The following is a 27,765-nucleotide window of genomic DNA, read 5'->3' as shown; positions in this document are numbered from 1 at the left end:
CGGAGCGCCGTATTTTGGTGCCGGAGCTGCACAGCGCCGCACCGGGACGCATCACCCGGGCTTTAACCCCACGCGGTTCACCAGAGGGGGGTTATTTTGGCACGGCATCCTACGCTACTGCCCCTCGCCCCAACCGCGGAACGACCGCTGGCGCCGGAAGCCCGCGCAGGGACGCTGGCGCACACGCGCACGCGGCGAGCAGAGGTCGCGCGAGCCCGTTTCCCCGGCAACGCTGCCCCGCCTCCCCCCGCCCCGCCCCGCCCCGCCCCGCCCCGCGCGGCTCGCCTCGGCCAACCCCGGGGCGGTGGCGTGGCGCCCCCGCGCTCCCAGGATGCTCAGCGCCTCGCGGGACCCCGGCGGGCGGAGGCGCCGGCGGAAGGTTAGGCGCCATTTTTAAATTCTTCGAACCGGTGGCGGCCGTGCCGGCTGAGCGGGCCGGGATATGAGGGGCAGGGCACTGCCGAGGGGAGGCCGGGCGGGCGGGCGGGCGGGCGGACCGGACCGGACCGACCGACCGGGGCCTTCTTGCTTGCGGCGTCACCTCGCGGCGTTCGAGCTGGGCCGTTACCCCGGCCCCGCTCGCTCCTCCCCTGGGCCGTTAGTTACCTAGCAGAGGGGCCGGCAGCCTGTCCCGCAGGGCGATTGTCTTTGTCTTGTGTTCTGCCTGGCGGTAGCAGCCTGCCGCGGCCTGTTGGCGGGTTGTGGGCTGGTGGGTCGGGAATCGCCCAGCGCAAGCCGGGGCGGCAGGGTTCCGGGGCAGGGAAGGCCGCGCGCTGCCCCCTGTCACCTGCTGGTTTGCGTGCTTGCTTTTGCACCGGTGAACTGCAGGCACGTGCGGTTTGAGGGTAATGATTATTTTCCCGCTCTTCTGGATGCGTGACGTCCGTATTAGTGCTGCTCCTCAGACCAGGCTCCTATGTCCGTAAGCCACAGGAAAATTAACAGTAAAAATATTATGGTGACTTACAGAGCTTGCTTTGCCTCTCACGTGCTCGTTGCCTGCATACTGTAAGGTGCATATAATCATATTTCTGCCTATAGGAGGTGTAGGATACATATACTTATATGAGACCTTTGCCCTCTCTGAACATCTCTGTTTTGAAGTCAGTATGAAAGGGATGTGATTTTTCAGAAGAGTTTTGGTTGTGGACTATAGGATTATTTATGACAAGCAGTCATCTCTATGCCCTAGTTAAACTTTGAATGAGATTCTGGTGAGGAAAAGTTTCTCATATGTGTTTGAAGGGCTCTTGTCATGAAGAAACAGTGGAAAACATGTATAAATTACTTGTTCTTGAGTATAGCTGGATTTACCCGCTGTGGCTCCCATACAAAATTTCAGTTTGATTAGTAACTGCTGTCAGTTTGACTTAGTAGTGTATGTGGTTAAAACAAAAATTCCAATTCTGAGTTAAGACACAACCTTATTTGTTGCTTTTCACCTAATTATTAACCATATCTCTAGTATAAGACAGAAATTGAACAGGTGATGCTGTATGCCATGTGTAGGGATGGACACTCAAATAATGTATGGTTAATTGGTGGAATTTGTAATTTGAACAGCGTTGTGGAGGAAGCCATAGTAGTTTGAGAGTGATGTCTCCTGTAATGAAGAAGCTGTACAGATGTTCTCAAAAACGTCTGCAGTAGGTGCACAAAAGTATTAAGTGTTTATTTTCACTGGATTCTCTACACTGATATCTGAGCAGTAGCGAGATTATGGAACTTCCTGTAATGAAAGTTTGCATGTTTCTCTGATATTTCCCACCTGCCCCCATATATATATATATATATATATGTATGTATGTATATTTAAGGTGATTACTTTGGCTGTTGCAAGTTGTTGATAGTGTGGTAGTAGAATATGGACTGTTAAAATAATGAGAGGTATACTATCATATTTCTTAAATGATATTATTTTCTCTTGTTTTTTATTCACTTGATGTTCATGGGAAGTCTTATCTCTGTGGGTATGTTGCATAGTCTTTTAAGGTAGGATGTGTTTCACTTCGACTGTCTAAAAGCTACGTATCTAGCTAGGTATCCAAGGCTAGGTATCTAGCTAGGTATCAAAGGCTGTGATTTTGCGAACATCCAAGTTCATGATGTGACAACTCTGCTCCTGAAAGGAGAAAGCCTTCCTCCTCCTCCTGCCTATTTACTTGGCTTTTTTTCCTTTCTCCTAGCCAGTACCAGCAGCCTACTTTCACTGATGTAGCTTGTTGGATTTTTCCGAGAGCTACTGTGACTCACTGACCTCAGAAAACTAGTGAGTGCTTTCTGCTTGTTTAAGTGCGTTGGCTTCTTGAGTTAAATCAGTTCATGGAAGGGTCTGATGAGTGACAAATCTAGGAATGGGGATGAAGAAAGGAGAAGTGGAATCTTCCCATTCCTGGTGACAGTGAGCCCTCATATTGTTCATTATCTAGTCTTGCTGTAGACTCTTAAGCTTAAGGAGTGGTGTTTGAAGGAGCACTTTCACGAGGCTGTCCTTCTTTTGAGTGTCTCACTCTTTCAGGCAAATGGTTTGTTTCACAAGACCTTGGCTGATGCGATTAAAAAAAAAGGAAGAGTGACAGAAGCAGGCAAATAGATTAAACCATACATTGTGTGAAACTGCTGTTTGGCTTTCAGCAGATTTTAATGATAATTTTATTGCTTGAACAAAACATGGCACAAGGCTAAATACTATTAATTTTTTCATCAGTAGTTGCAAAACTACATCCATTATATCACCTAACTGTTTAAAACAGTGTTCAGAAATGATAAGCTTTTAAGTGTGACTGTGCTATGGAAAACAGAGCCATGAGTGAGTTATATATGTCACCCAGGTGAATTACCAATATGTGCTGAAATAACAATTTGGTTGTGTTGGGTAAGCTAGAAGGAAACTTTGTTGTTGTAAACAACATAAAATAAAAATTGGAATATAAATAAATAAAATTATATTGATATCTTAATATTTTCTCTAAATGCAAGTATTACCATTTTAACTGTTTGTAGCAAACAAAAAGTTAAAATAGTTGAAAAATCTTTTAAAAGAAGAAAAGCCCTTTCACAATGTCTAGATACAAAAAAGCGATGCGAAGTAGGTCTTTAAGCAATGTTTCCATATGAAACAAACAGTTGGAGAAGAAAGGCAAACCAAAAGTGATTCTTGGAAAAAGATTGAGTTACTTCACTTAGCTAGATATTCTACAATAAATAGTGCTTTATTGTGGATACCAAGAGTGCGTTTCCAAGGTTTCAGGACTCTGTACTGATACCTTTATACGTGTACCTGCACAAAATGATGTTAAGATTTCATAGTATGAATTTGGCACAACTGATACAAGTTTGCAGTTCTGTAACCTGATAACATTTGGCAAATATATAGCTGGAGAATTAATTTTAGATATGGTGTGATTTTAGTTTCTTTGAAGTATGTTTTATGGTTCTCTACCTCTTGAACAGATCTCCAAGAGAGGAAGAAATTTTAACTAGTGTTCCTTTAAAGTATTTCTCAAAAATTATGGGTGTATTTTGTGTAATTCTGAAGATTATTTAAGTTCTGTTCATTGACTGTGAGCAAGTACTGTAAGTCATTAGCACAGAAGAAATGCTTGTTAGGAATATACGTAGAGTATTTGTAGCCCTGAACAATGTTTACTATTGACAGTTCACTGGCAGGGATTATTTTATGATTACTTTTTTTTTTTTGGTGGGGAAAGCTTTTTATTTCTAAGAATGTGAGTTGGTTAAATATTACAAGTTGCGATTAATGATTTCAAAGAAAGAGCTCTCATGAAGTAATGAAATACCTTTGTTACTGTAGTTTGTTTCAGTTATCACCAGGACTGCAAATCATGAAATATGCCACTAGATGTCCCTGCAAGCCAAAATAGTTTTGTTTCCTTAAATACATACTGCTTAGGTTTTTGCAGCCTGAAACAATTTTTTGTAAGATACATTCCCACCCCCACCACCCCTGTCCTTTCCTTTTTCATGAAATATTCATGCAGATGAATGCATGACCAGGTGTGTGCCTTGCTTTATAATTTGTGAACTTTTTGATAGTAGCAAAAGCTACAGATCTGAGCTTTGGCTTACGGTTTGATAGTTACATTTGATATCTGTAGCTTATAAAAACAAAGACCTGTGACAGAGAAAAATACTATTACCTGGTGGTTGGTTGGGTATTTGTGGGATTTTTTTATTATTATTTCTGGTTTTTGGGGGGTGTTGTTTGTGGAGTTTTTTTCTTTGGTGGTTGGTTGTTTTTCTTACAGTGATCATGATAACTGTGTTGGTATGCTTAGAAATTCTTAGGGATGTACTGCCTTCGGTTTTCTCAGTGTACCAGAACCTCGCACATGGTTTGTTTGTCCTTAGGATCACTGACCAGTTCTCCATACAGCTGTTGGTTTAACAATTGAAAATGACTTTATATTGAGTTTGGAAACTACTCTTGTCCTTTGTTTCTCAACAACCAACAAAATTCAGGAATGAAAAAATAGATACTGTATTGATTAGAAGGTTCTTTGAAACTTGTGCTATTAATGTTTGAAATTGGTTGTGCATGTAGGACAGTCACTGAGGAGAATGTTCTTTTTTTTCCTGATTTCTTCCCCCTTATTCTCTGAGCAAATGTGGGTGAAGCAGAATACAGTTGCTGTTGTTGCCTATACTGGTGGTATAATTCTGGTAGATTTTCCTCTGACCTCTTCCCATCTTAGTGATGGAGCAGGGAAAAGATATGAAAGAAAATGTAAATGTGTTTTTTGACATTGTTATATCTTTATTGGAATGGGCACTGACATGCAATGTTTATTGTCCTATATGGAAGATAAATTTTCATCTTACTACTTGTCCTGAACTATTGTTCAGGGGTTTATAAAATCAAATGTTAAATGTTTTAAGATAGACCCACGAAAGATTTAGAGTAGAATGGTAGCAAACATTATATATTAAACCATATATGTAAAGATGGGGAGGTAGAAGTGATGGTGGAAATTGAACATTTTTCCTGTTTTGAGTTTTACTTTGTACAAAGTTACAGTTTGTAACTTTGAATTAAACTTTGTACACTGCAACCATAGAGTTCTTAGGCATCAGTCCAGCTATGCCAAAAGCTAAAATGGCAGAGTAGTTGGTTTCACAGCTTTGTGACTTCCCTAAAATTCAGTTACAGTCCTTCCTGCCCCAGAACCCTTAGAAGTGTCAGTAATGATCAGATAAATACATCTTGCTTCTATTATTGAGAAGAATTAATGAGGCATATTAGAATATGTCCTCATTTCTCAGCATCTGTCAGTTTGCAGCTTTCTCACACCAATCTGATATTGTCAGATTTGGCAAAACTCCTTCTGGAAAGGTCACAAGAAACCACTAGATAAACTTTGAAAACAAGGAAGTGACATGTATCAATGATATATTTCAGGGCTGAACTCTGAGCAGCTATCTTCCAGTCTTTCCATGAAACCTTAACTCTTCTCTTAGGGCAACAAAGTTGAAGGGCCTAGAGCACAAGTCTTACGAGGAGCTGCTAGGGGAACTGAGGTTGTTTAGGCTGGAGAAAAGGAGGCTCAGGGGAGACCTTATCGCTCTTGACAACCACTTGAAAGGAGGTTGTAGCCAGGGGGGGTCTGTCTCTTCTCTCAAGTAACAAGTAATAGGACAAGGAAATGGCCTCTAGTTGTGCCAGGGGAGGTTTAGATGGGATATTAGTAAAAATTCCTTCACTGAAAGGGTGGGCAAGCATTGGAACAGGCTGCTCAGGGAAGCAGTTGAGTAACCGTCCTTGGAGGTATTTAAAAGACATGTAAATGTGGCACAGGGGTCCTCAAACTTTTTAACCAGGGGGCCGGCGCGCGGATGCAGTGGCAGGCAGTCACCTGCGGCTGCTTGGTTCCCCCCCCAACCGCCGGCGGGGGGGGCAGGGGGGTCTGTAAATACCGGGGGCCGGATTGAGGACCCTGGGGGGCCGTACCCGGCCCGCGGGCCGTAGTTTGAGGACCCCTGATGTGGCACTTAGGGACATGGTTTAGTGGTGGACCTGGCAGTGCTGGGTTAACAGTTGGACTTGATGATCTTAAAGGTCTTTTCCAACCTAAACAATTCTATGATTGTTATTCCAGAGAGGGCTTGATAGGGATTAAACAGTGAGAATTATCTGTTCTTCTTCCAGTTGAAATGGTAGTGTATTGAGTCGTACAAATTGTTAGGGTAGTGTGACAGACTGTGATAAGTAGTAGTAAAAGCTATGTGTCTGGTGTCTGTGGTGTCTGCTTGAACTCTGGTTAACAAGGTGTAATTAGGGCATTACTAGCATCATAGTTCGATTCTTAGTGTACAGCATAAATAAAAATAACTTGTCATGTAATCTGTTAGATAAAGTGCTTGTGCTTATTTTGTATTGATCAAATAATCTCCATATTTGTTTATTCAGTGCCCCTGGAAGGGCTTTTACTTCTCAGGGCAGGCAGAACATGCAGAGAAGAGTTGCTCTTTCAGTAGAGGTTTGTAACCTGAGTTACAGCAGAGCTAGGGTCTTTCTGTACTGAAAGCAAAAGCAGCATGTGAAATCTTTGAACTGTGAATGTACTTGATTGCTAATTAGATGTGCTTGGTTTTTTTCAGGTGACTTGATCTTCTGGGACGTCAGCAGAAAAAGTGAATGGCTTTGTAAATTAGTTATAATTTTATTTTGTCCTTTCCATACTCATTGTGAACAGTCATCATAAAATGGATACTTTGGGCAGTCTCCTTCCTCCTGCGGTTGGAAATGGTGATACGGCTAATTCACAAGAGTTACAAAAACTTCTGATTGATGAAAAAATGCGATGTGAACACCATAAAGCAAATTATCAAACGATAAAGGCAGAACATCTAAGGTATATGAATTTAAACAGGTTTCTTCATTTGAACTGTTAAAAGGTGAAGCTGAATGTTAGGTGGAAGGGTGAAGGTGTGCGTGTATGTTAGCTATTTCTGTATTTAAGAACAGATTTAAGCATTGTTCATATTAGAACATAAACAATTCAAAATACCTTAAGACATTGCAAATACATGTTTCTGCAATACTTTTTAGGCTTGTAAATATGCGATGACTTTTCAGTATACTACAGAATGAGGATATTAATAGCTTAGTTCCAACATGGTATTTGCATGTTTGCTTCCGCACGTTAGTTTTATAAGCTTTAAGATCTAATTTTAGAGGGTAATTATAAAATAGCTCTGTATTTTATCTTGCAGATTACAGGAGGAATATACAAAATCACAAGATGAACTGAAGCGGTTGTTAGTTGAAAAGCAGACTGTACATGACAAATTTCAGTTTCTTCTTGCTGAATATCGAGAAGAGTTGCTGGGTAAAACTCAAGAGCTGGAAAAACTGAAGATGCAGGTGAGATAATTTAATGGCAGGATTTAATATGAATTTTAATCCTGTAATAGGACCATGCATGTATTTATGTGAACATGTATATACCTAGTTTGAATATATTTCAGATATCTTGAAATTCATCCGACCCCAATAATATTTCTTCTCTGGAGTGACTATGGGTTGAAATATCGTTTTCTTGTTTGTCTGAATCTTCCAAATCCTGTTATGTGCTATGTTAATAGTAAGACCTTTAGTCTCTGTCTGTGCATGCTGTTGTGTTATGGGGAGAACCATCTTCCCTGGAAAATAACTTAGATGCTTAAACTTGTTAGGATAAGTGACTGGAAAAATAGATATTTGTTTCTGTTCATGAACGATAGCTTTCTTCATCTTTAAAAAAACAACAACCAAACACAAAGCCAAACAAACCCCCCTCACATTTAAGGTAACTTCTGATGACGCTTTCTAGAACTGCTTTTTTCCTTAAACTAATTCAGGACATGTTCTTGGGAAACAAATACAGCATCTAACAAAGGATCCCAGGCTTCAAATGGAGATGTCCCTTGCTACCATAACTAGAATAGTTTCAGGGACTTCAAGGTACAGATAAGTGGAAGAAAAGTAGAATAAATTAGGATATGTTGGAGGTTGTGGATGACAAAATTTTAAACATTTTCTTGGTATTTAGTTTGCTATATATACACTTTCAAAAGTGTAACTAAATAATTAGTAGCTATACCCAAGAAAGCTTAACAGAATACCATGCAGCATGGAGCTTAAGGCAGGTTATCTTTCCTGATGTTAATTTCTTTTAAAACCAGTATCCATGTGTCTGTGGGAGAACACGTATCTAATGTGTTTAACAAAGCATTTGTTTGGTGTTGCTCAGTTTGATTCTTTGGGGTTGATTCACTTACTGTTTAAGGTTTTCCAAACACCAATTCTTTGTCTTTTATGTGAGACCACTTTTCCTTCCCCCCTCTCTCCCGCAAAGGAGATGAATCTCTTGGCAATTCAGCTTGACATTTGTATTCCTTCTACCAGTAAATACTGACATTTTAAATGCCTCAGTTATCCTTATAGAATATTTTTAGTTCACTAATCCGTTTTTTTGCTTCTGTAACTACTATTGAAAATTCTTCAGAAAAACATAGAAAATTAAGCAGGATTCCTAAAATCTTAAATACTTTATTCCTGGTTATTTGTCCTATCACAGTGTAAATGTGAATGAATACAACTAGTTATTTATGATACCTTTCTGTCTTAAGGTGCTAACTCCTCAAAAATTAGAACTGTTAAAAGCACAAATACAGCAGGATTTGGAATCTCCTATGACAGAACGTTATCAGAAGCTAGAAAATGTAAGTAGTAAGTATTGAAATTCTATTTCATTTAGAGTAGAGATCACCAGTTCATAGTTGTTGGTAAAACCTTAGGAAATTAAAACTGAAAGGGGAGCAAAGTATGACATTCTTTGTCTGGTACTGTTGCCCCAGGCGGTGAAGGTTGAAACCTTAGAAGAGGGAGGAGGAGGGATTCAATTCATCAAATATAACTTGTAAAATAATGGGAATATTGCATGGACATTTGAAGGAAATAAATCTGAAAACTTCTCTGATGTTTTTGTGTTGGTTTGGGTTTTTTTTTGTCTAACTTAGGAAGTGGAAAAATACAGAACAGAATATAACAAACTTCGTTATGAACATACTTTTCTGAAATCAGAATTTGAACATCAAAAGGAAGAGCATGCACGTATTTTAGAAGAGAAGAAAATCAAATATGAGGCTGAGGTACATTGAATCTTACAGTAGCTTAAAATGTATCTGATCACAATGTTCAGGCAGCTTTGCTAAGATGTTGGTACTTGATGGGTTGTCAGTTTGACACCATTTCATAATGTGGTGTTTGTTTCCGTTCTCTGCATTCTGAAAAAACTTTTATGACTTAGCCTAAAGCTGTCTCTGTAGGTTTGCTTCAGTGATGTGTCGCAATATCGTTTGTGCTATTATAAGTAATAGACTTGCCTTCTGATAACTGACAGTCAGTAGCTTTGCTTAAAAAAAAAATTATTTAATTTTTTAATTGCAATTGTTTTGGAATTTGAGACATTATGCTAATCTGAAATTAATAAATTATCTGAGCTGTTGATGTAAGTTTAGATTTTAAATTACTGGTGTGGCAACTAATCCAGGAAGAAGGCTGCGGACGACATTGTTAATAGCAGACAAGGGTACATTTTGCAACAAGGTTGCATCATGACAGTGGTGGTCAAAAAGATACTGAAAACTTTGGTAACTTTATTTCAGTTGTATTAACTCTTGAATAAACAATTCTTAAATTGTTTAAGATTTGGACTTTCAAAAGTGTAACTAAATAAATTGCCAGCTTATTTATGTTTTAATTATATGCAGCAGTGTAAATGAGTGTTGTATGCCATTTGCATATTCATTTAAGTATTTGTCTGGGAGCATATATCCTAAGATGCCAGACTTGAATGTATTAGTCCAAACATGAGACACAAATCCAAGCAATCATCACTTTCAAAATCAATCAAAATTTGCAAATGTAATGCATTGAAAACTGAACAGTTGTCCTTTTCGGAGTGAAACCCACATGCTGCTTTACAGCCAGTCTTTCTTGCGGGCTTGTTGAGTTTGTGCTAGTCCTGCAGCTAGTTAGCACACTTACAGAGAATGAAACTACCTTGAGCTCAGGGCACAATGTGATTTAGTTCCTCTTAGAGCCTTTTTAATCTTCCATGCCATTTAGCATAAGGAGGCTACAAAACCATCCTGATTCTTAAATGATGGCTTGGACATGTCATGCAATAAGCATTTGAATCTCCTCATAAAAGGGATTTGGAGGGCTTTTGCTGCAGAAATTGGCTTTGTTCCATAGAGGTCACTGATGCAACTTCTAAAAATTGCTGCGGATCAGAGTTTGGACTAGTCTCCAAATATCAAGAGAACTCTTACATACCATACTTGCTCACTCTTTTGCCCCCAATATTACATTTAGTCCATATAACTAATTTTGAAACAATAGAGTTTATATGTTTATAATATGTTTGTTAGGTACAGTCTTGAGATTAGTTTGTACCTATTATACTACCTTGAAACAGTAAGTTTGGGGGTTTTTTGCATTATTTTCTGGCTGACAGGGCCCGATCATGTTGATTATCTTGAGTTACTAGCAGATTTGAGTTCTGTTGTGGTTACAGAATTGTGGAATCATAAGTTGGAAGAGACCTCCTTATAGTCCAACATCCTGCTTAAAATATTGAAGTGTAATGAGATAGGGTTGCTTAGGGCCATGTCCAGTTAATTCTTGAACATTTGCAAGGATGGAGATTCCACAACCTTTCTGGGCAAACTATTTCAGTACTTAACCATCTTCGTGGTAAACTTTTTTTCCTAATATCTAATTGGAATTTCACATCTCCCAACTTGTGTCCATTGCCCCTCTTCCCATCACCATGCATCTCTTTCTCCTCTCCAAGCTGAAAAGGCATAGTTCTCTTAGCCTGTCCTTACATGTCATATTCCCCAACCCTGTGACCATCTTTGTGAACATCCACTGGACATGCTCCAGTTTGTCGTCATTCTTCATGTACTGGACACAGACTCCACATGCAGTCTTAGGAGTACTGGAAAGGGGACACAGGATCACTTCCTTGGATCTGCTAGCTAGGTTTCTGCCAATCTGCATCTTTGCTGAAAGGGTACTCTGCTGACAAATGTTCAACTTATTGTCGGCTAGGACCCCCTTTTCCATGGAGCTGCTTTCTAAACAATTGCCCCCAGCCTGCACTGTTGCACTGGATTACTCCTTCCCAGATGCATGACTTGCCCTTGTTGAAGAGGTTCCAGGCAGCCCGTTCTTTCAGTCTGTCCAGGTCCCTCTGAATAGCAGTTCTGCTTTCCAGCACATTGACTATTCCCCGCCCCACCCCCACCCCCCCACCCCCCCCCCCCCCGGTTTAGTGTCACCTTCAATTTGCTGAACGTGTACTCCATTCAGGTCACTAATGAAGGCATCAATCAATATTGGACCCTGTACTGATCTCAGAAAGACCCCACTAGTTACAGGCAGCCTATCAGGCTTTGCACCAGTGATCATCACTTGCTGAGCCTGGCAGCTCAGCCAATTTTCCACCCACTTTATCATCCACTTTCCCAGCCTATATCTCACCAATTTGGAGATTATGAGAGACTGTATCCAAGGGCTTGTTAAAATCAAGGTATACAGGATCCACTGCTCTCTCCTTATCTGCAGCGCTGGTCACCTCTTTCTAGAAAGCAGAGAAGTAGGTCAGGCATGATTTGCCCTTAGTAAGTCCTGCTTTCCATCACCTTGTCTTTCATGTGTTTTGAAATGGCTTTGAGAAGCTTTGTTTCATAACCTTCACAGAGACTGATGTGAAAGCCGATTGTCCAATAGTTATCTGGATCCTTCTTCTTGACCCTCTTGCTGCTCTTGATGATGGGCCTGCTGTCTGCCTCTTTCCAGTCAACAAGAACCTTCTCTGATCACCATGACTTTTTAAAGATGATCGAGAATAGGCTTGTGATTATATCAGTGAGCTTCTTCAAAATGCTTGGGCCCATTCCAAGGACTTGTGTTTGTCCAGTGGATTAAATAATCCCTAACATTTTCTTCCTCTACTCTGGGTACTGCTTTACTCCCACAGACTGTGAGGGAGCTCAGGGACATCTGAGGACAATCCTTATCAGTGAAAACTGAAGCAAAAAAGGCATTGAAGAATGGGTCTGTTGATTTTCTTGCTCTAAGAAAGAAAATAAGTGTGAATGTAATTTAATAGTTTAAATGCACACTGCTGCTGTTTTCTGAATTGTCAACTGCTGTATTTATGCTGCCTGACACTTAACCAATGTAAAAGCTTTTATTTTTCTGATTAAAAAATATCAGATTGCAAGGCTGGATAAAGATAAAGAAGAGCTCCATAATCAGCTGCTTAGCGTTGATCCCACGAGGGACAGTAAACGTGTGGAAGCACTCTCTAGAGAAAAGGCACAACTGTATCAGAAACTAAAAGGCTTAGAAGCAGAAGTAGCAGAACTAAGAGCAGAAAGAGACAATTGTGGTGTGCAAGCAGAAAGTGTTCAAAGAGTACAAGTACGACAGTTAGCTGAGATGCAGACTATGACAAGGTCTCTAGAGGTAAGAATTTTTTTTCCTTTTTAAATTTTGCTTCCTTGTAGAGTGTAGTGAGGTTAATGCTTGGCCTGTTAGAACTGTCACTGGAGTCACTGATAATTTTGCCATGGACTCCACAATTTCAATTTGTACACTTCAGATTTTAAACCAAATTGTAAGTACATTGGGAGTCACATACTGCCAATTCAACTTTGGAAAGGTGGAGAGCTCAACTCAGAGATTCTGTTGAATGTTCTCCTTTCTAAACATGCGAGTGATATTCATGTTTGCAGTCAGTAAGATGATCACGTTAGCACTTGTCACTTGGCTGGAGTTAGAAACTGATGACAGTATGTTAATAATCTGCTATAGTAAATTTTTTATACTTTTCAAAAATGTTGTATGGTGCTCCCCTATTTCTTTAATCCTTTCCTCATCTATTGTCTTTCTTGCGTGCCCATGTCTCTCCTTTCTCCAGCACGTTACTGCAATTGTTTAGTTTTTGGTTGTTGCTTCCCTTTAAAGAACCTTTGCTATTTTCTGGCCTGTTATATGCTTCCCCGGGTTTCATTGTATTCCTCATCTGCGGTCTTCAGTCTTCCTCTCCGTTCTTGATCTCTCTTTAGGTAGTGAGTCTTTCCATGTAGATTTCTCACACGGTTGCATACGGATAGATTGTTCATCTTCCTTTTTACTGTTATCAGTGCAGTATATCTGTGTTACAAATGTTCTGATCAGAACTTAAAAAGTGCTGTAATATTCGTAATGTAGAAAACTTTAAAAAGTCTTGCTGGAAATAGGTCAGTTTGGAAAAAGGAAGTTGAAATCATAGGTTAGATTAACTTTTTGATGCTTAGTAAATCTCAGGGTCTTGAGTCTACAGTACTCACAGTAATTGCATTTTATTTCCTCTCCATGATGTTAATTCTTCAGTTATTATAACTGCATAGACCAACATATGACATCTTTTTGAGCACTGCTTGTAGTCATACTGGTGTTTACAGCCCAGTAATTTACTGGTAGGAATACCTGCTGCCTCCTAACCAAGTCAGATTGCCTCTTGTGAAGTAGGATTGAAAATATGTGATTCTGTGCAGGCAGTGCTAGTAAAAACAGTTGTGACTTTTGAGTAAAATTCAAGACCCTTGTTGTATTGGAACATACTGTTGAGCAAAGATAAATACTTATATATTATATTACCGTATAACATAAAGGATCAGTAATATCTGAAAGCCCAGATGAATTGCACCTTTCAAGTGAATAGCAAGAGACAGCCTTGCTCCAAAAATCTTACATATAACTCCTTTATTCAAGGCAGAAAAGAAGTCTGCTGAACTACAGTTAGATCGAATTGAGAAAGAACTGCGGATGAGTCATGAGCAAAACATACTCTTGACTAGCAAACTTCACAAATCTGAACGAGAAGTCAATTCCTTAGCTGCTAAAGTAAGTGCTTTAATGGTATCTTAAATACATGTTTCAAATCCTGTTATGTTCAAATTTTTCCATTTATATTTTACATGAAGAATAAAGTAACTGCTGTAACTTAAAATAGGTTTGGAATTTTTTTCGCGGTTTCAGTTGGAAGATGTAGAATATGTGACTTTACAGGAAAAATGTCACCCTTAAAACTAACTCTATAGATTGTGGTTACGCTGTTTTTATTTAATTTTCTAAATTTTTTTCTAAACAGAACACACCTCGAAGATGTGTCTGTTTGTGTTTTTAGTATTAATGAAAATAGCCAGCCTTATTTGATAGAAACAAGCATTACTTTTTCATAAAGTGTATAAAAGTGCAATAGAGTTTTAAATTGTTTTTTGGGTTTTGGTGGTTTGTGGTTTTGTGTTTTTTTTTCTAATGGAGCTATGACTTCTGGAGATCTTACAAAGTGTCCTTTGAATGGGCTGCGTTAGCTACAGGAAGCAAGCTGCATTGGAATCACCTGTGGAGATTTTGGTTCTATTAGAAGGGGGATAGTCACATTAGCATAGCGTTCCTCTTGGGCTAATGCCAGCATAGCTTGTACAAAAACATTTCTGTACAGCACTGCATAGTATCATTTTAAGGAGATCATTGTCTTGCAACATGTTTGAGTATCTTAGTTCTTGGGTTGGCACCAGATCTTAGAGGTTTTGGTCTATGTTTGTATACTTTCTTCTTTTGAGTTTTTAGAGAAATTTCTAGAAAAATACTTAATGAAAAAAGATCAGAAGGCTTCAAGTTTAGGGAAAACCTGAAAGTGCTTAAGGAACTTGACATCACTGTTTAGTATTTCAGCATAATTAGGTTAGTATGGATGCCAGATTCAGAGTTTTATCTGGTTGCAGTGACTCCTCAGCTACACAAAACAGAGAGATCCTTTATGCAATGCCATATGTGATGATTTGAATAAACAAGAAAAATCGAAACATTAGTAAACTGTTTTACCTTCAAATGTTGCAGAATACTTACATTACTTTATGTAAATTTGAGTCAGGATACTAGCCCTAATGAAATAGTTACTCAGGTAAATATTAGCTTTCTGCTGTCTCTTATTCCCTCCTTTCTGGAGAGGATACCGGGTAATAAATTTTTATCACATCTGTCAGTTGCTGGTATTTAATCCCTGTGTTTTCTTACCTTTCTGGAGAGGCTTTAGTTAATTCTGAACCAACTGTAAAGCTAGTAACTTTGGTCTTGTACATCTAGTAGTAGTAGTGTATCTGTAAGTTCTAATTTACGGTAAGAATAAGATATACCTATACCAGTATTTAAAGCCCATTTATACAGCGTGTCATACTTGTCTCATATGAATAAATAGGAAGGGAAAGCTTCTGTTAAACATTTTTTTTTCAGTTGTCTATTGGAATAGAAGATTGTTACCATCCTTACTTTTTGTATTAACTGTTGTTCTCTGCTCACCTCTAGAAGGACCAGAGAATTAAAATGTTCAGTGGTGTTTCTTGAAGGGAGGAAAACAGAAACCAATTTCTATGCTAACCTCCACCCCCCGCTGCACCCGCTCAAACTTACTTCTGAGCACAGGTGCATGCATTTGTATTCTGGATTTTGGGCCTTAAAAAAGCCACCTTAAATCTTTGCAAGTTGCCTTGAAATGTCTTTGCTTAGTATTTAAGCAACCAAATCCACCATGTAGTTACTTAATAAGCTACTATGTCGTTCTTAACCTTTTGCCACTTGTATATGCTAGCAGGTTGTAATTACATTTGTCACTGTGAATGGATTTTTATTTTAAGTGCTTTCCTCTAGATATTTAATTCTCATTGACCGTGTAATTACTGCATACAAATGCCTAAACTATAGAAAGTTTCCATGCAAGCAGTAATTTTCTTTGATTTGGTGTTCTTAAAGCTCCTGCTTTTATGAGGCCATTTGATGTGCATGTCACAGTTGTAGAGAAATGCACTTTAAAATTATGAAGAACTGGATTTTTAGAAAGTACTATAGCACTCCAGGAGGTCAGGAGGACTGTAGGTAGTTACTAAATTGAGATTAGTTGGGGGAGGCAATTGGTAATCTGGTTTTGCATATCACTGTTTTGTTTTACTTAGGGAATTAAATTTATTTTAGCTTGACTGAGGGATCTTTAGTCAGAAGTGAGGTTTGTGTAAACTTGACATGCTAATGCTTGAGTTAGCGAGGCATCAGTGTCTTAAACAATTTGGACCAGTATCATAGCAAGATATTTCCAATGAGTAGTCTTTCCAGAAGTACCCCAGTATTCGGAGGCTAGCTTGTGGAACGTATAGCATTTACTCAGAAACCAAGTTTTCACAGGCAGTCCTGTGCATCTGTGCATATATCACCAAGGCTTCTTAAAAGAGTAACTTTTCTACACTGTAGCTTGCAATAACTGCCTGGTTAAAGATGGAATACTTGCCAATAGTCAGTTCACAGAATATATGTTATGTTTGAGCACTTTGATTCTTTTAATCGGGGAATATGTAAAACTTGCATTTCAAGATGACTGACTTCACACACTGAAAATCATTGAATGAGACTTGAGGAATTAATAAAAACCTGTAATAGCCTGATTATGATTTAGGGAATCAGATCATGTCAATAGCTTTAGTGTTACAGTATCTATATAATAGATACCATTAAAAATTCTCTACAAAAGTGCGTATTCTAGATTGTCTTCAGGAAACTGGATAAAAAATAAAATTAAGGTAGGTTTAAAATAAGCATAGTCCATGATCATTTGGCAGATTTTCTTGTTACCAAAGGATCACATGAAAAAAACTTAAAGCTGCAAATATAGATATATTTTTTATTTGGGTTTTTCTTTTTTGTAATTCATAGGTGGAAGAACTTAAACACTCACACAAATTGGAAGTAACAAATGTCAAACTGGAGGCAGCAAGAACAAAGAGTGAGGTAGAAAGAGAGAGAAACAAGATTCAAAGTGAAATGGATGGTAAAACATGCAATTGATTCCTAAAGATTTCTTTTGTAACTTCTAGTTAGAATACTACAATTATATTTCCTCCAAACATTTCCCAGCAGCCTTCACCTTCTACTTCTGGTCTAGATCATAGATCTGACAATTCTGTATCTGAAATAACTGTGTTGTTTTACTTGGTCTACTAGGTTAAGAAGATCAGTTACAGAACAATTTTGCATTTACTTAAATTGGTGACTTTGTGACATAATCTGAGCGTAATCTGTTTCAAATTGTGTACTTCATATGGTTATTTTTTATATTATTGCCAAATTTTAGTCTTTCACACTCTGCTTGAAACGTACCATGGGGTTTCAGTAGATGTTTTGTTTTCTGATTCTGTGGAATTGATAACAATTGGGTAAGGCTGCCATGTGAACCAAAATACAATTTCTAGCTCATTCTTTGAAGAAAATAGGCAGTGTTCTAAGCTACCTAATACAGCTGAGAATGTAGACAACTTGAAATAGCTTTCTAGAGTGAAAAGGCCCAAGCTTCCTAGTGCTAGTTATGTGTTGATGATTTAAATCACTACACAGCTTTTAAGTGGACTGTACTCACCAATCTGCCATAACCTCAAAACAGTATCTTTGTCTTCCTGGAATAGTTGTTTCTGTTCACTTGCTTTTAGTATTAAGTTCCCTTAAGAGCAGCTGAAAAGTGGTGTTTCTATACCGACACTAACAGTATATTGTGAACTAAAAATCCCTATGAAATACGAAACCAAATACAGACAAGATTTATGCTAACCTGAATTTTCTGTGTAATCCAGGAGAAATTATTATAGCATGTGCATGTTGGCTTATTTGCCAGTGAACACATGTGTCTTGGTCGCAAATTTTTAGTTTTTATCTTTTGTCCCTGCCTATAGAGTCATAATTTTAGAATTGCCTTATTTGGTAATACAAATGGATTAAAATTTGAGATTTATTGTAGACAGGTTACTGTAGCTTTGTTGGTAACCAGTTAGTGTTTACCACAAACTTTTCCATCAAAAGAAAATGACAAATTTTTTTGCTTGACCTTCTTGTAGCTATTGTGGAACTTTTTTTTTTTTTTTTTTTTTAGTCTGGACACAACTACTTAGCAGAAATTGCTTTAGACTAAATCTATGATAATATCAACTGTTTAATTACTTTTGTATGTTAAAATAATAAACCATCGTAGACTGATTCCAGTATAATGGTTAATCTTCAAAAGTTTTTGAAATGTTGCTATTATACTAAGAAAGGCCATGCCTTTTCTGTTTTTCTTGGGTTGTTTTCCCCCATTCATTCATTCTATCATGTGAATTGTGATTTTTAGCTCTCTTTTATCAATTTATAAAGTTATTTTAATGCTAGATTTTATCAGGTTGATATCAATAATGATATTTTACCTTTTTTTAATGTATAATGCAGGACTGCTGTCAGACAAGGAAATTCTTAAGGCAGCTGTTGAACGTCATAAGGTGCTTTTAGTAGAAAAGGATCGGGAGCTAATTCGTAAAGTGCAAGCTGCCAAAGAGGAAGTTTTTGAACAAATTGCAGCCTTACAGGATGAAAAGTATGTTTGTTGATTTACTGCTCAACTTCTAAACGAGGAATGTTTTGAGTAACTTTTAAAAATGTTGTTCTTAGCAACGAAATGCTTCTGGCATTTTGTCATGATTGTGTGCATGTTCAATAACGTCTCAGGTTAGAACTCGAGACCAGATTAGCTGATCTAGAGAAGATGAAACTGGAACAAGATACATGGAGACAATCTGAAAAGGATCAATATGAAGAGAAACTACGTGTTGTACAGATAGCAGAAGAATCTAGCAAAAAGGAACTTCAGCGTTTGCGGTAGTGTGGCTTTTCTAATCATAACACAAATTTCTCTTCCACCCCTCTCCCCCCACTTTCTTTACAATAGTCAGGATAAAGGTTTTCTGTTCATAGATACACAAATATTCATTATGGTAAATTAAAATTATCTTTTGCATTGTGTAAAAAGAGGGCAGAATTTAAAATGTGCTGTTGAAAAAAGAAAAAACAAGAACCAAACTACCAAACCTAACGTTTTTCATCCAAACATTTAAAATTTATTTGATTTTAATTAAATTTTTTAAGACATAATTTTTCAATGCTTATGTTTGTTAAAACTGGGTTCATGTTGGCTTCTGCCATAGCCCCAATTTTAGAGTAAACCATTTCCCTTCCCGCAGTGGCACCGTATCAGCAACTGGCAAACGGTGACCCTAATACGATGTCTCTTTGAGTTGATTATTATAGTTCTCAGCGGTTTTACTATAGCATTTATATGAAGGTCAGTATGATAAAATGAGCAAAAGTCACACTCCAAAAGCAAACAAATCAACGTCTTATTTACTCCTAGATGAATTTCAATAATCAATAAAAATATATTTTAAAACATTATTTTGTTCAATATTTATCAGCCTTTCAAATTTTGCAATATATTCTGTTGTCAGACTGATTTGTCTTAACTTGCAATATTTATATTTTAATTAGATAAAAATAAGGATGTGTTATACAATTTTAGATTAAAAATTCAACAGCAAGCTATTCAGACAGAGGAGTTGGAAGAAAAGAAACGTGAAAGTGCTGATCTGAAACAGGTAAGGTTTTATTGCATTGTAATGTTTTATAGAGAAATAAAATCTTTCCTGCAGTTACCATGTCCAGTGTTTGAAGATTAGAATGAATTTTTAAGGCTTTTTTTCCTGAGGGACAAAATGCATACAACAGATATTTAAAAGCAAAAGCGTTCAGAAATCAGTCATGCTTTCCTGGACCTTTATGAATGGATTACAGCTTTTTGCTTCATACATTTTGTGGGTACCAAGGATTTCAAAGCTGAATGTTTATAGACTGTTATATTGAATACAGTTATGTGCTATTTAACTGTTTCCATGGAGACTTAGAAATTGTTTCTAGGTAATGCTTTGCATTTACACTGCATCTCTCATCTGAGGTTCTTCAAGTGCTTAACAGATGTTTCATAAATGAATAAACTAGTGTAAAGAGGTATATTTCTATTGCAAAGTGAATTGATGGCAGCGTTGAAAATAAAACCTAATTCTTTTAACTCCTGCTCACCCATGATGTTATTTAATGGGCAAGAACATAGCTGTGGATCAAAGTAGTCTGCAAGCTGTGTGCATTTGGAGTTCAAGGCAATATTTTTTTTTTCCCCCTCTAGAAATCAGAAGGTGGGGTATATGCGTGTCTGTGTAGGGAAAGGATAAGGAAAGGGAAACCATCCTTTCTCTGTGTTTGCTGCAGGGCGTGGACTTTTTATACTCTATGCTTATTTGTTTTTCTGAACTGGTTGGTACAGCCACTGCTGGCTATCACACGTTGTGTGTTATGAGAGAGAAGAGTCTGGGTAGCTCCACAGCTCTGTCACTACATGTTGTGTGGTGATCTAGTTCTGTTCAGCCCTGGGGCTTAATGTTGGATTTCTTATATTCTGGGGGACACATCAATGACTGAAGAGTCCTGCCTTGCTTATCTTTCTTATTTTAGCTACAATAGAAAACCTTCTTTGTCTAGCAGTGATTTACTGTAAAGCTTCTGGAGAAGAGTAAAGAGAAAAGGAACAAATAAGAAGTGCTCATGAAAAGATAATGCAGCCACTTGGTATCTGCCTTTTGCTTTGTCTCTGTATCTCAGAGTTAATTGTTAAGTTATTTATATACCTTATCAGATAGAAAATTTTCTTTATTTTTGGTAGCAAATTCATGACATGCAACTCCAGCTTGCCTCACTTTCTCAATCAGAAAATGATTTGTTGGAGTCTAATCAGAAGCTGAAGGAAATAGTAGAGAGATTGAAACAAGAATGTCAACATGCAAGGACTCAGGCAGAAAAAGCTCAACTGGAAACAGAGAAGTAATTTTTTTTCTTCCTTTTGGCTTTACTTTTCCTTTTCATGTTGCTTGTGTTCTTCCACGGGGATTACTTAACTATGGATGGTAAATTCTGAAAAAAGTCAGAAATTAAAAATGACCAGGAAATATTGAACCATTGTTAAAAATGGCCATACCTTCTCTTATGCAGTATATATTAAAGCTTTGCTTGTGGTAACTTCAAAAAATAGGAGTTTGTTTCCATTCCTGTCTGTTACAATTAATTGAGTAGTGAAATACACTATCTGTATAAAAGGAAATCCTATTTATACTGAAGTGAATTCAAACATATTATAGTTTAAGTGGATCTAGAGTTTCACACACAGTTCATCTAAGAGTGTGAAGCATTAAGGGTGAAAAAAACATTTAAGCATTGTGTTATGCTTTGATAAGCTTTCAGGGACCTAGTCTTTGTATGTGTGTGTATATACTTTTTATTTTTCTGCTCCCACTAGACCCTTTTAGCTGATAGGAGGCTAATAAATGCTTAGTGGATATCTTATTGTTGCTCTCATCAAAATCAGAAATAATCACTTTCCTTTTATGCACAAGCTTGACCACATACTATCAAAACCAAATCTTGTTCAGACTCCACATAGCAATGAACAGTTTCCTGAAATGTAAAGATTAATTTGTCAGTTATCTGAAATGGCTGTTTGGTATTTCCTATCCTAATAACCAAATACATGTCTAATTTATAGTGGATTATTGTGTGCTGGGTTTTTAAAAAAATTAGCATCCTAGCTTAAATAGAAAACTTCCAAAAGGTACAATGTGGCGTTTTTTGTTTTCACTTCTCTTTTGCTACCAATTGGTACTGCAGTTGCTTCATTGTCATTAGCTTAAGTATTGCTTTTCAGTTTAACATGAGAAGAAATGATTGCATTGGGACTGGGGGGCACATTCAGTTGTCAGTAGCATGTTGAATACCTTTTGGATGTTTATTTTAGGAAGGTGTATTCATATTTTGAATGAGATTGTCACTGTTATTTGAGGGAGACTGTAAATGTAATTTCTGTGTTTGTGGGCCATAGATGAGTCAGGTTTTCCTGGGAAGGCAGTGGGAGGATCCTGGCAGTCCTCGGAGATCTTTCTATAAGTAAGCAGCTTTGCAGCCTGCATGTAGGTCCTCCAGGTCTGTCCTACTGTTACTGTGGGAGCCTTGGGACTGGTTTCCGTTCCTGTTCTGACCGTGGGTGATAGGACTTCCTTCCTCTGTTTGGTAATTCTTACAAGCTTGAACTTCAAGTGTTAAGTTTCAGCAAAGCAACTTGGCTTAAAGAGGAAGTGAAATAAGGACCAAAAGATAAGGAAGCCTAAGATAAAAAGTTCCAGATAACTAAAATAAAGCCAGTTTAGTCGTAAGTAGGCAAAGCAGCTGCCTGCCTGCCTGTACCAACGTTAGGCTTGGAAATGAAAATGTGAAATGAGGACTGAAGGCAAACTGAGACTGATACAGATCAGAGATGAGCTTAAACAGGCACTTGTTAAGCATTCCAGGAACACTGTTAGTGGAATTGGAAAAAAGAAAAAACTCATGGCATTTTTAACCACTTTCTCAATTGAAATTCTTTTGTTGTTAAGCAGAGCTTTTTGAGAAAGCTCTTTGGTTTCTAGATAGTAGTAGTAGTAGTTTACAGTCAAGAACAAAGTACAAACCATGCTGGGTCTACTAAAAGAACTGTGTTGGGTATCAAGTGGGCCAGAAGCCTGGTTCTGATATGAGAGTGGATGATTCCTAATACCTCTGCTGTGGGGAAGGAAAAGGCCGTTTGATGAGAAATGTATGAGGATTCATTCAGAATCCCTGTAGGTAAATGGCATTAGCCCAGATTTGGAGTGGAATGGATGCATGGATACCAAGCCTTGATCTGCATTTCTTAAAAATTGCTGCACAGAATCTCACTATTTATTTTTTTTAATACTAATGTAGTTAAATATGTAGGTAGTTCTTGTCTACTTTGACGCACAATGCAGATAGCCCAAACAAGGCAGCTGAGAGAAACTGGCTTCTTTCCTATCCCCTGCTAGGGAACACAGCCTCATTTTAGTATGTTTTAACCATGCAAAGGCCTGAACAGATAGCGCATGCTGTTGGTGGTGTGTGTTTGGCTGGAATGTTGTCTAGGAACCATATTGGTGGGAGCTTCATGTTGTCTTGGTGTTTGTTCTGGCTGGGAGAACATACTGGTCAAGTCTGTACTTCTCTGTTACAAAGGTGTAGTAGACTGCACAGGACAACAACCTATTGTTTTACATTTTGCCTCCCAAACAGAAAAGGTACTTGTCAGCTCTTCTGACAGCTGATGTTTGGCATAGGTGTCTACTGTGCTCCAGTGTCATTGTCTGACCTGAATGTAGAAATTTTCCGTGGATTGTTGGGCAGCTCACCAAACCACCATGCAGCTGACAGTTAAATAGCTTAGTGAAATCAGTTTTCAAAATTTGCCTTATAGTTGAACAACACCTAGGATGATGTTAATGCACAGGTTCGAATGTTGTTAGTCACAATTAATTGTTAGCATAATCAAATTAAATCAGATCCTTCAAGTATATAAAGGTAAGAGCGGTGAAAAGATCTATATTTTAAGAGCCTTAAGGCATTAATTGAATGCACTGCTTTGTCTGTATAACCTCTTAATCTTTTAATCTGATTTGTTCGAAGGACTTTAGAATATAAACGTATAGAATGGCTGGAGGAGAAGCACATGCTTACTCAGCGCATCACAGAGACAGAAGAGAAATACAACCAAGTGAAGAACAAGCTATCTCGAGCTGCTGTTGCTCAGAAAAAGGCATGTTGACTCTTCTTTTTTTGAATGATCTGGCTTATGAAAAGTTGAGCTTTATTATTTCGGTCAGCTAGAATAGTTTTTAATGTTAAGAGTTTATTTACAGCCAACAACTCTGTTGTAATGCCATCAAAGATTTTGTGAGGCTTTTTTTGTGCATGTGTGTGTGTATACGGTTAAGAGGTGGACTCCTTGATTAGTAAGAATGATGTTTTGGATACCAGACAAATTATGTTCTACTTTTTCTTGATGGAATGTTATAACTTCTCATAAGCTTGCATTTTATGAAAGAACTTGAAAGGAAAAGCTGATTAATTGTTTATAAAAGCCTAAGATTACTTGGCAATTTTATGCATTGAACATTTACAGGCTGTGAAACCTGCCAGTAGCTTTTAATTTTGTAAAAGGTTGAGGTCAACATGAGGAGGGGAAAAAAACCACATGCATTTTTTTGGTCATGTTTATACTTATTTATACATGGGAATGAGTTTTGTAATTCTCAAATACAGTCCGTGTTTGTTAATACAGTTGGTCACTGACCAGCAAGTGACTGACAGCTGTGGTGCATATTTCAGTTGCAGTTGTGGATGATTTCCCATCTCATCTGTTTCCCATCATGGAGATTCAGAACCTTCAAACACCACAGCACCTCCTCTTAAGGAAGGAAAATCCTAAGAACTGTCACAGCTTGAAACCATGTACAATGTAGGTTTAATTTTTACAGGATCTAATCTATCAAGACATTACTTAGCTGTTTGAAATGTCTGTTTGACAGAGAAAGACTCTCAATGACAATAAACAGAGGAGGATGCAAGAGAAACTAGAACTTCTGGAAGCCAAGATAGAAGAACTAGAAAAAGAAAACCAGGTGTTAAACAGGTAATAAACTTTGCTTTTTCTTAGCTTGAAAAATGGTATATGCCCAAGATCTAATTTAAAAAATGAAGTATTTTTGAAGATACATGACACTTAGTTTAGTAACTGGAGTCCCGTCTGATGGCATTTTCAGCACTAGAATTATTTAAATGGAGTCCGTTTGGGACAGGCACCCGAGAGCCCGTAAGACAACTGCGGAGGAAATAGAGGAAAAAATATCTGATGGATGCTGTTGCAGGAATCCCTTCGAAAGAAGAAAGTGAAACAGACTTCGTATTTGTAAAAGAAACAGACTTAGCATGCACTTTGAAAGACAAACTCCTATTTTTTTTCTTTATTGAGCACCTACAGAGGGCTTGATTCAAATAATTAATGTAATGTGACTGCTGTGGCTTACTGCTGTGAATGATATTAAAGGCTTAATTTATTCCATGTAAATTCTAATCTGTAATACAGGAGATACCTTAATATGTAGAGGGACTTCTCGAATATGCACAGGTCTTTCACCTTCCAGTTCTTCTGGTATATTGTTTTGCTTCGTAGGGATAGTAAACAGCAGAGTACTTGTGGAGAAGTATGCTTCTGTGTCGGGACAATAAAGATTTTGAGCAGTAAGAAATCTCTTCTTTCCTAGGCAGAATGTTTCCTCTGAAGAATATGCACGCCTCCAGAAGAGACTAAAGGACTTGCAACGTAGGCATAATGAATTCCGGAGTTTAATTCTGAATCCTAACATACCATCACTCAATCCAGTCAGTATAATGTCATCATCTGCCTTGCCTCCTGGGCCTGAAGTGTCCTTCTCCCTTCTTCAGGTGGTGATGTATTACAAGTTGTGAAAAATAATACAGCAAAAGAGGGTACTGGAACACTCCTTCATCACAGACCTTAGTCTTAAAGAAGGAGTATTTGGTCTTTGAACGGAGGAAGGAAACTTTGAGGAAAGCTTCTAGTGACGTTCCCTTCCTCAGAATAGGAAGGAGTTCTTGAAAGACAGATGATACATTGCAGAATATAACAAACAGGCAGCTTTAACCCAGTTCTCTGTACTTTCTCCTGACAGTCTTTAAATAGTTCGTTCTGGGCAAGAAATACCATAATGGTGTTCAAATACCATGGTTTCATTATTAGAAAGCGCCATTGCTGCTCTTGATTTCTTGTATGGTTAAAAGAATTTTACTTACTCCAGTGGGCTTCTGGGGGTGAAAATCTCTCTGGCTGAGGCTGACCAGGCTGACTTTACAGATCCTTGGTTACTGAGACCTCAGGTCTATGTCCCTCTTCATCTGAGAGGAGGAACGCCTGCACACGTATTTCTTGCTGATGCTGCTCATCATGAATATTGGAACAATACCAACAAAACATTGAGGAGTAAAATTTAACAAATAAGGATATTTTAGACATCAGTGTTTTTATTTTAAAATCACTAATTAAAAGAAAAGGAATTATTGCTCACTTTGGTCCCCTGTAGGTGTGCAAAATGTAATAGAGCCACTTTTTTTGTATTATTTATTTCAAGGAGGAACAGCATCAAAGAGAACTTTCCCTTCTTCGCAAGCGGCTGGAAGAACTAGAAACCACACAGAGAAAACAGCTGCAAGACCTTGGACCATCTAGAGAGCGAGCAGCGGTGGGTGCGTACAGGGATTTAGCTAGAAATAAGATTGCTGGAGAAAGTGATGCACAAAGTGAGGACTCCAAATAAAATCTGTAAACTTTACATGCTGTTAGTTTTCAATAGGTTAATCTTTGTACGTGCTTTTAATATTTTGCCAAAAACATGCTTATATGTGCCTGAATAGCGTAATATAGATTCTACATAGTTTTGTATTTTTGATAGACTGTCATAAATTATCAAATCTTATGGTTCAAAACAGAAGTATTGAAAGATAACTATATTTTGAAATGTGTTTATATAAATGAGATAAAATTATTTGGAAGTCAAAATATAGGAAATAATCTCATCACACAAAACTCGAAAAAACACTTATCAAAGTTTGAGTTGTGCTGATATTTAAAATAAAAATTTAAATTTTTTTTGTAAACCCTTTGAGACTTACTTGATAATATCCTCTTATTTCTTCAACGTAGAAGCTACTGTATCGGTGTGGAGTTTTGCTGGGTTACTGTTTTGATTGTTAACAATGCTGTAATCCACATGTGGATTGTCATTTTGAAGTTCCCATGCAGATAAAGAGGATGAAATGAAAAGGAAGAAGTGCTGAAAACTTTTATTTGCTACCCTTGGCACTGTGCTTCTATTTTTATAACGGGAATAAGCAATAATCAGGGTTTTTAATATAATGTAGTAGAGATGAAGTATAACAAATTGCCTTCACATGATGAAAATGTAAGTTTGTATTTGTTGCTACTGTGATTTGTTTACTTAACTATTATAAAAATATTTATTCAAGGTTGAATGCATTTTTCCCCTTCATTATCAGCTTAGTGACAGAAACTTGTAAAGAATCAATTATTCTTTTTACTTGATAGCAAAAACTTTCCTGGAAGTACAGGGATGTTGTTATCTGGTTTTTGTTTGGAGTCTTCCCCCCCCCCCCCCCCCCCCTCAAAATACTGCAGTAAAAGTATGAGCCAATGAGATACACAGTGCGATTTTTCTTTTTTTAATAGCTTATTCAGTATTGTTATTAGACTGTAGTAATAGACAACTGACTAATGACAGTGCATATGGTGACATTTCTCTCCTGAGGCTGTGGTTTTGATTTTCCATCCAGTCCCCAAGTGTAAGGATTGTACTGCGCTCTCTTGGGGAATTTTGTTAGACATCTCTGAGGAAAAGTGTAACTACTGGAAGTAACAGAAACTATTTCTGTGGTCTCCTGCAGGGTTAATTTGGAAAAAGTACCTACCTGTTCCCCACTGGCTTTGCCCAGTGTAAGGTTCATACATAATGGCTGGTGGCCTGCACGTCTGTCCTCAGCTCCGCCTATGTGGCCTTCAGCAAGGCTTTACATGACAGCAGGGGGCAGGGAGGGCAGTTTACACAAACTAGGGGAAGTCTTGGAGGGCAGAAAAAGGGGTAATAGCAGGAGGAAGAATTATGGTTATTTGCTGGGTCAGCACCTCTCTGCCCTCGTGTTGCTCGCCACTGTACAGTTCGTTGGGGTTTTTTTGTACTTTAGAGTGACGGAAGAGGTTTGTAACGCACGCCTTGGAGCCTCGCAGGGCTGGAACTGCAGTGGTACTTCTCAGCTGACACCAGTCAGTGTCTTGTGCT

General features: G+C 38.0%; 1 protein-coding gene across 4 annotated transcripts; it reads left to right on the top strand.

Annotated features, from left to right (window-relative positions):
- Positions 1 to 259: 259 nt before the first annotated feature.
- On the top strand, positions 260 to 26,944 carry CEP83 (centrosomal protein 83). Of its 4 annotated transcripts, none has more exons than XM_055711963.1 (16): positions 260 to 379; positions 6,619 to 6,872; positions 7,234 to 7,384; positions 8,632 to 8,724; positions 9,022 to 9,153; positions 12,293 to 12,544; positions 13,835 to 13,966; positions 16,826 to 16,940; positions 18,365 to 18,509; positions 18,641 to 18,790; positions 19,488 to 19,563; positions 20,682 to 20,839; positions 23,522 to 23,651; positions 24,424 to 24,527; positions 25,159 to 25,339; positions 26,044 to 26,944. In XM_055711963.1, the coding sequence occupies exons 2-16, from the start codon at positions 6,724 to 6,726 to the stop codon at positions 26,227 to 26,229; spliced, it is 2,154 nt and encodes a 717-aa protein (XP_055567938.1). In that variant the 5' UTR covers positions 260 to 379; positions 6,619 to 6,723; the 3' UTR covers positions 26,230 to 26,944. The 4 variants fall into 4 exon arrangements, with proteins under 4 accessions (XP_055567938.1, XP_055567939.1, XP_055567940.1 ...); XM_055711964.1 differs by lacking the exon at positions 260 to 379 and adding an exon at positions 584 to 2,269 and having other exon boundaries at positions 25,159 to 25,217; XM_005446325.4 differs by lacking the exon at positions 260 to 379 and adding an exon at positions 590 to 2,269.
- The last annotated feature ends 821 nt before the right edge of the window (positions 26,945 to 27,765 follow it).

Source organism: Falco cherrug, chromosome 5, assembly GCF_023634085.1.
Source record: "Falco cherrug isolate bFalChe1 chromosome 5, bFalChe1.pri, whole genome shotgun sequence".
NCBI classification, from domain to species: domain Eukaryota; kingdom Metazoa; phylum Chordata; class Aves; order Falconiformes; family Falconidae; genus Falco; species Falco cherrug.
The sequence above is the reverse complement of the archived record's forward strand: the minus strand, read 5'-3'. Positions and strand labels throughout refer to the sequence as shown.

Coding starts and splice junctions, on each gene's coding strand:
- CEP83 (XM_055711963.1), top strand. CDS start 6,724: ATGGATACTTTGGGCAGTCTCCTTCCTCCTGCGGTTGGAAATGGTGAT. Junction 8,725..9,021: donor GTTATCAGAAGCTAGAAAAT/GTAAGTAGTAAG, acceptor TGTCTAACTTAG/GAAGTGGAAAAATACAGAAC. Junction 25,340..26,043: donor TGTCCTTCTCCCTTCTTCAG/GTGGTGATGTAT, acceptor ATTTATTTCAAG/GAGGAACAGCATCAAAGAGA.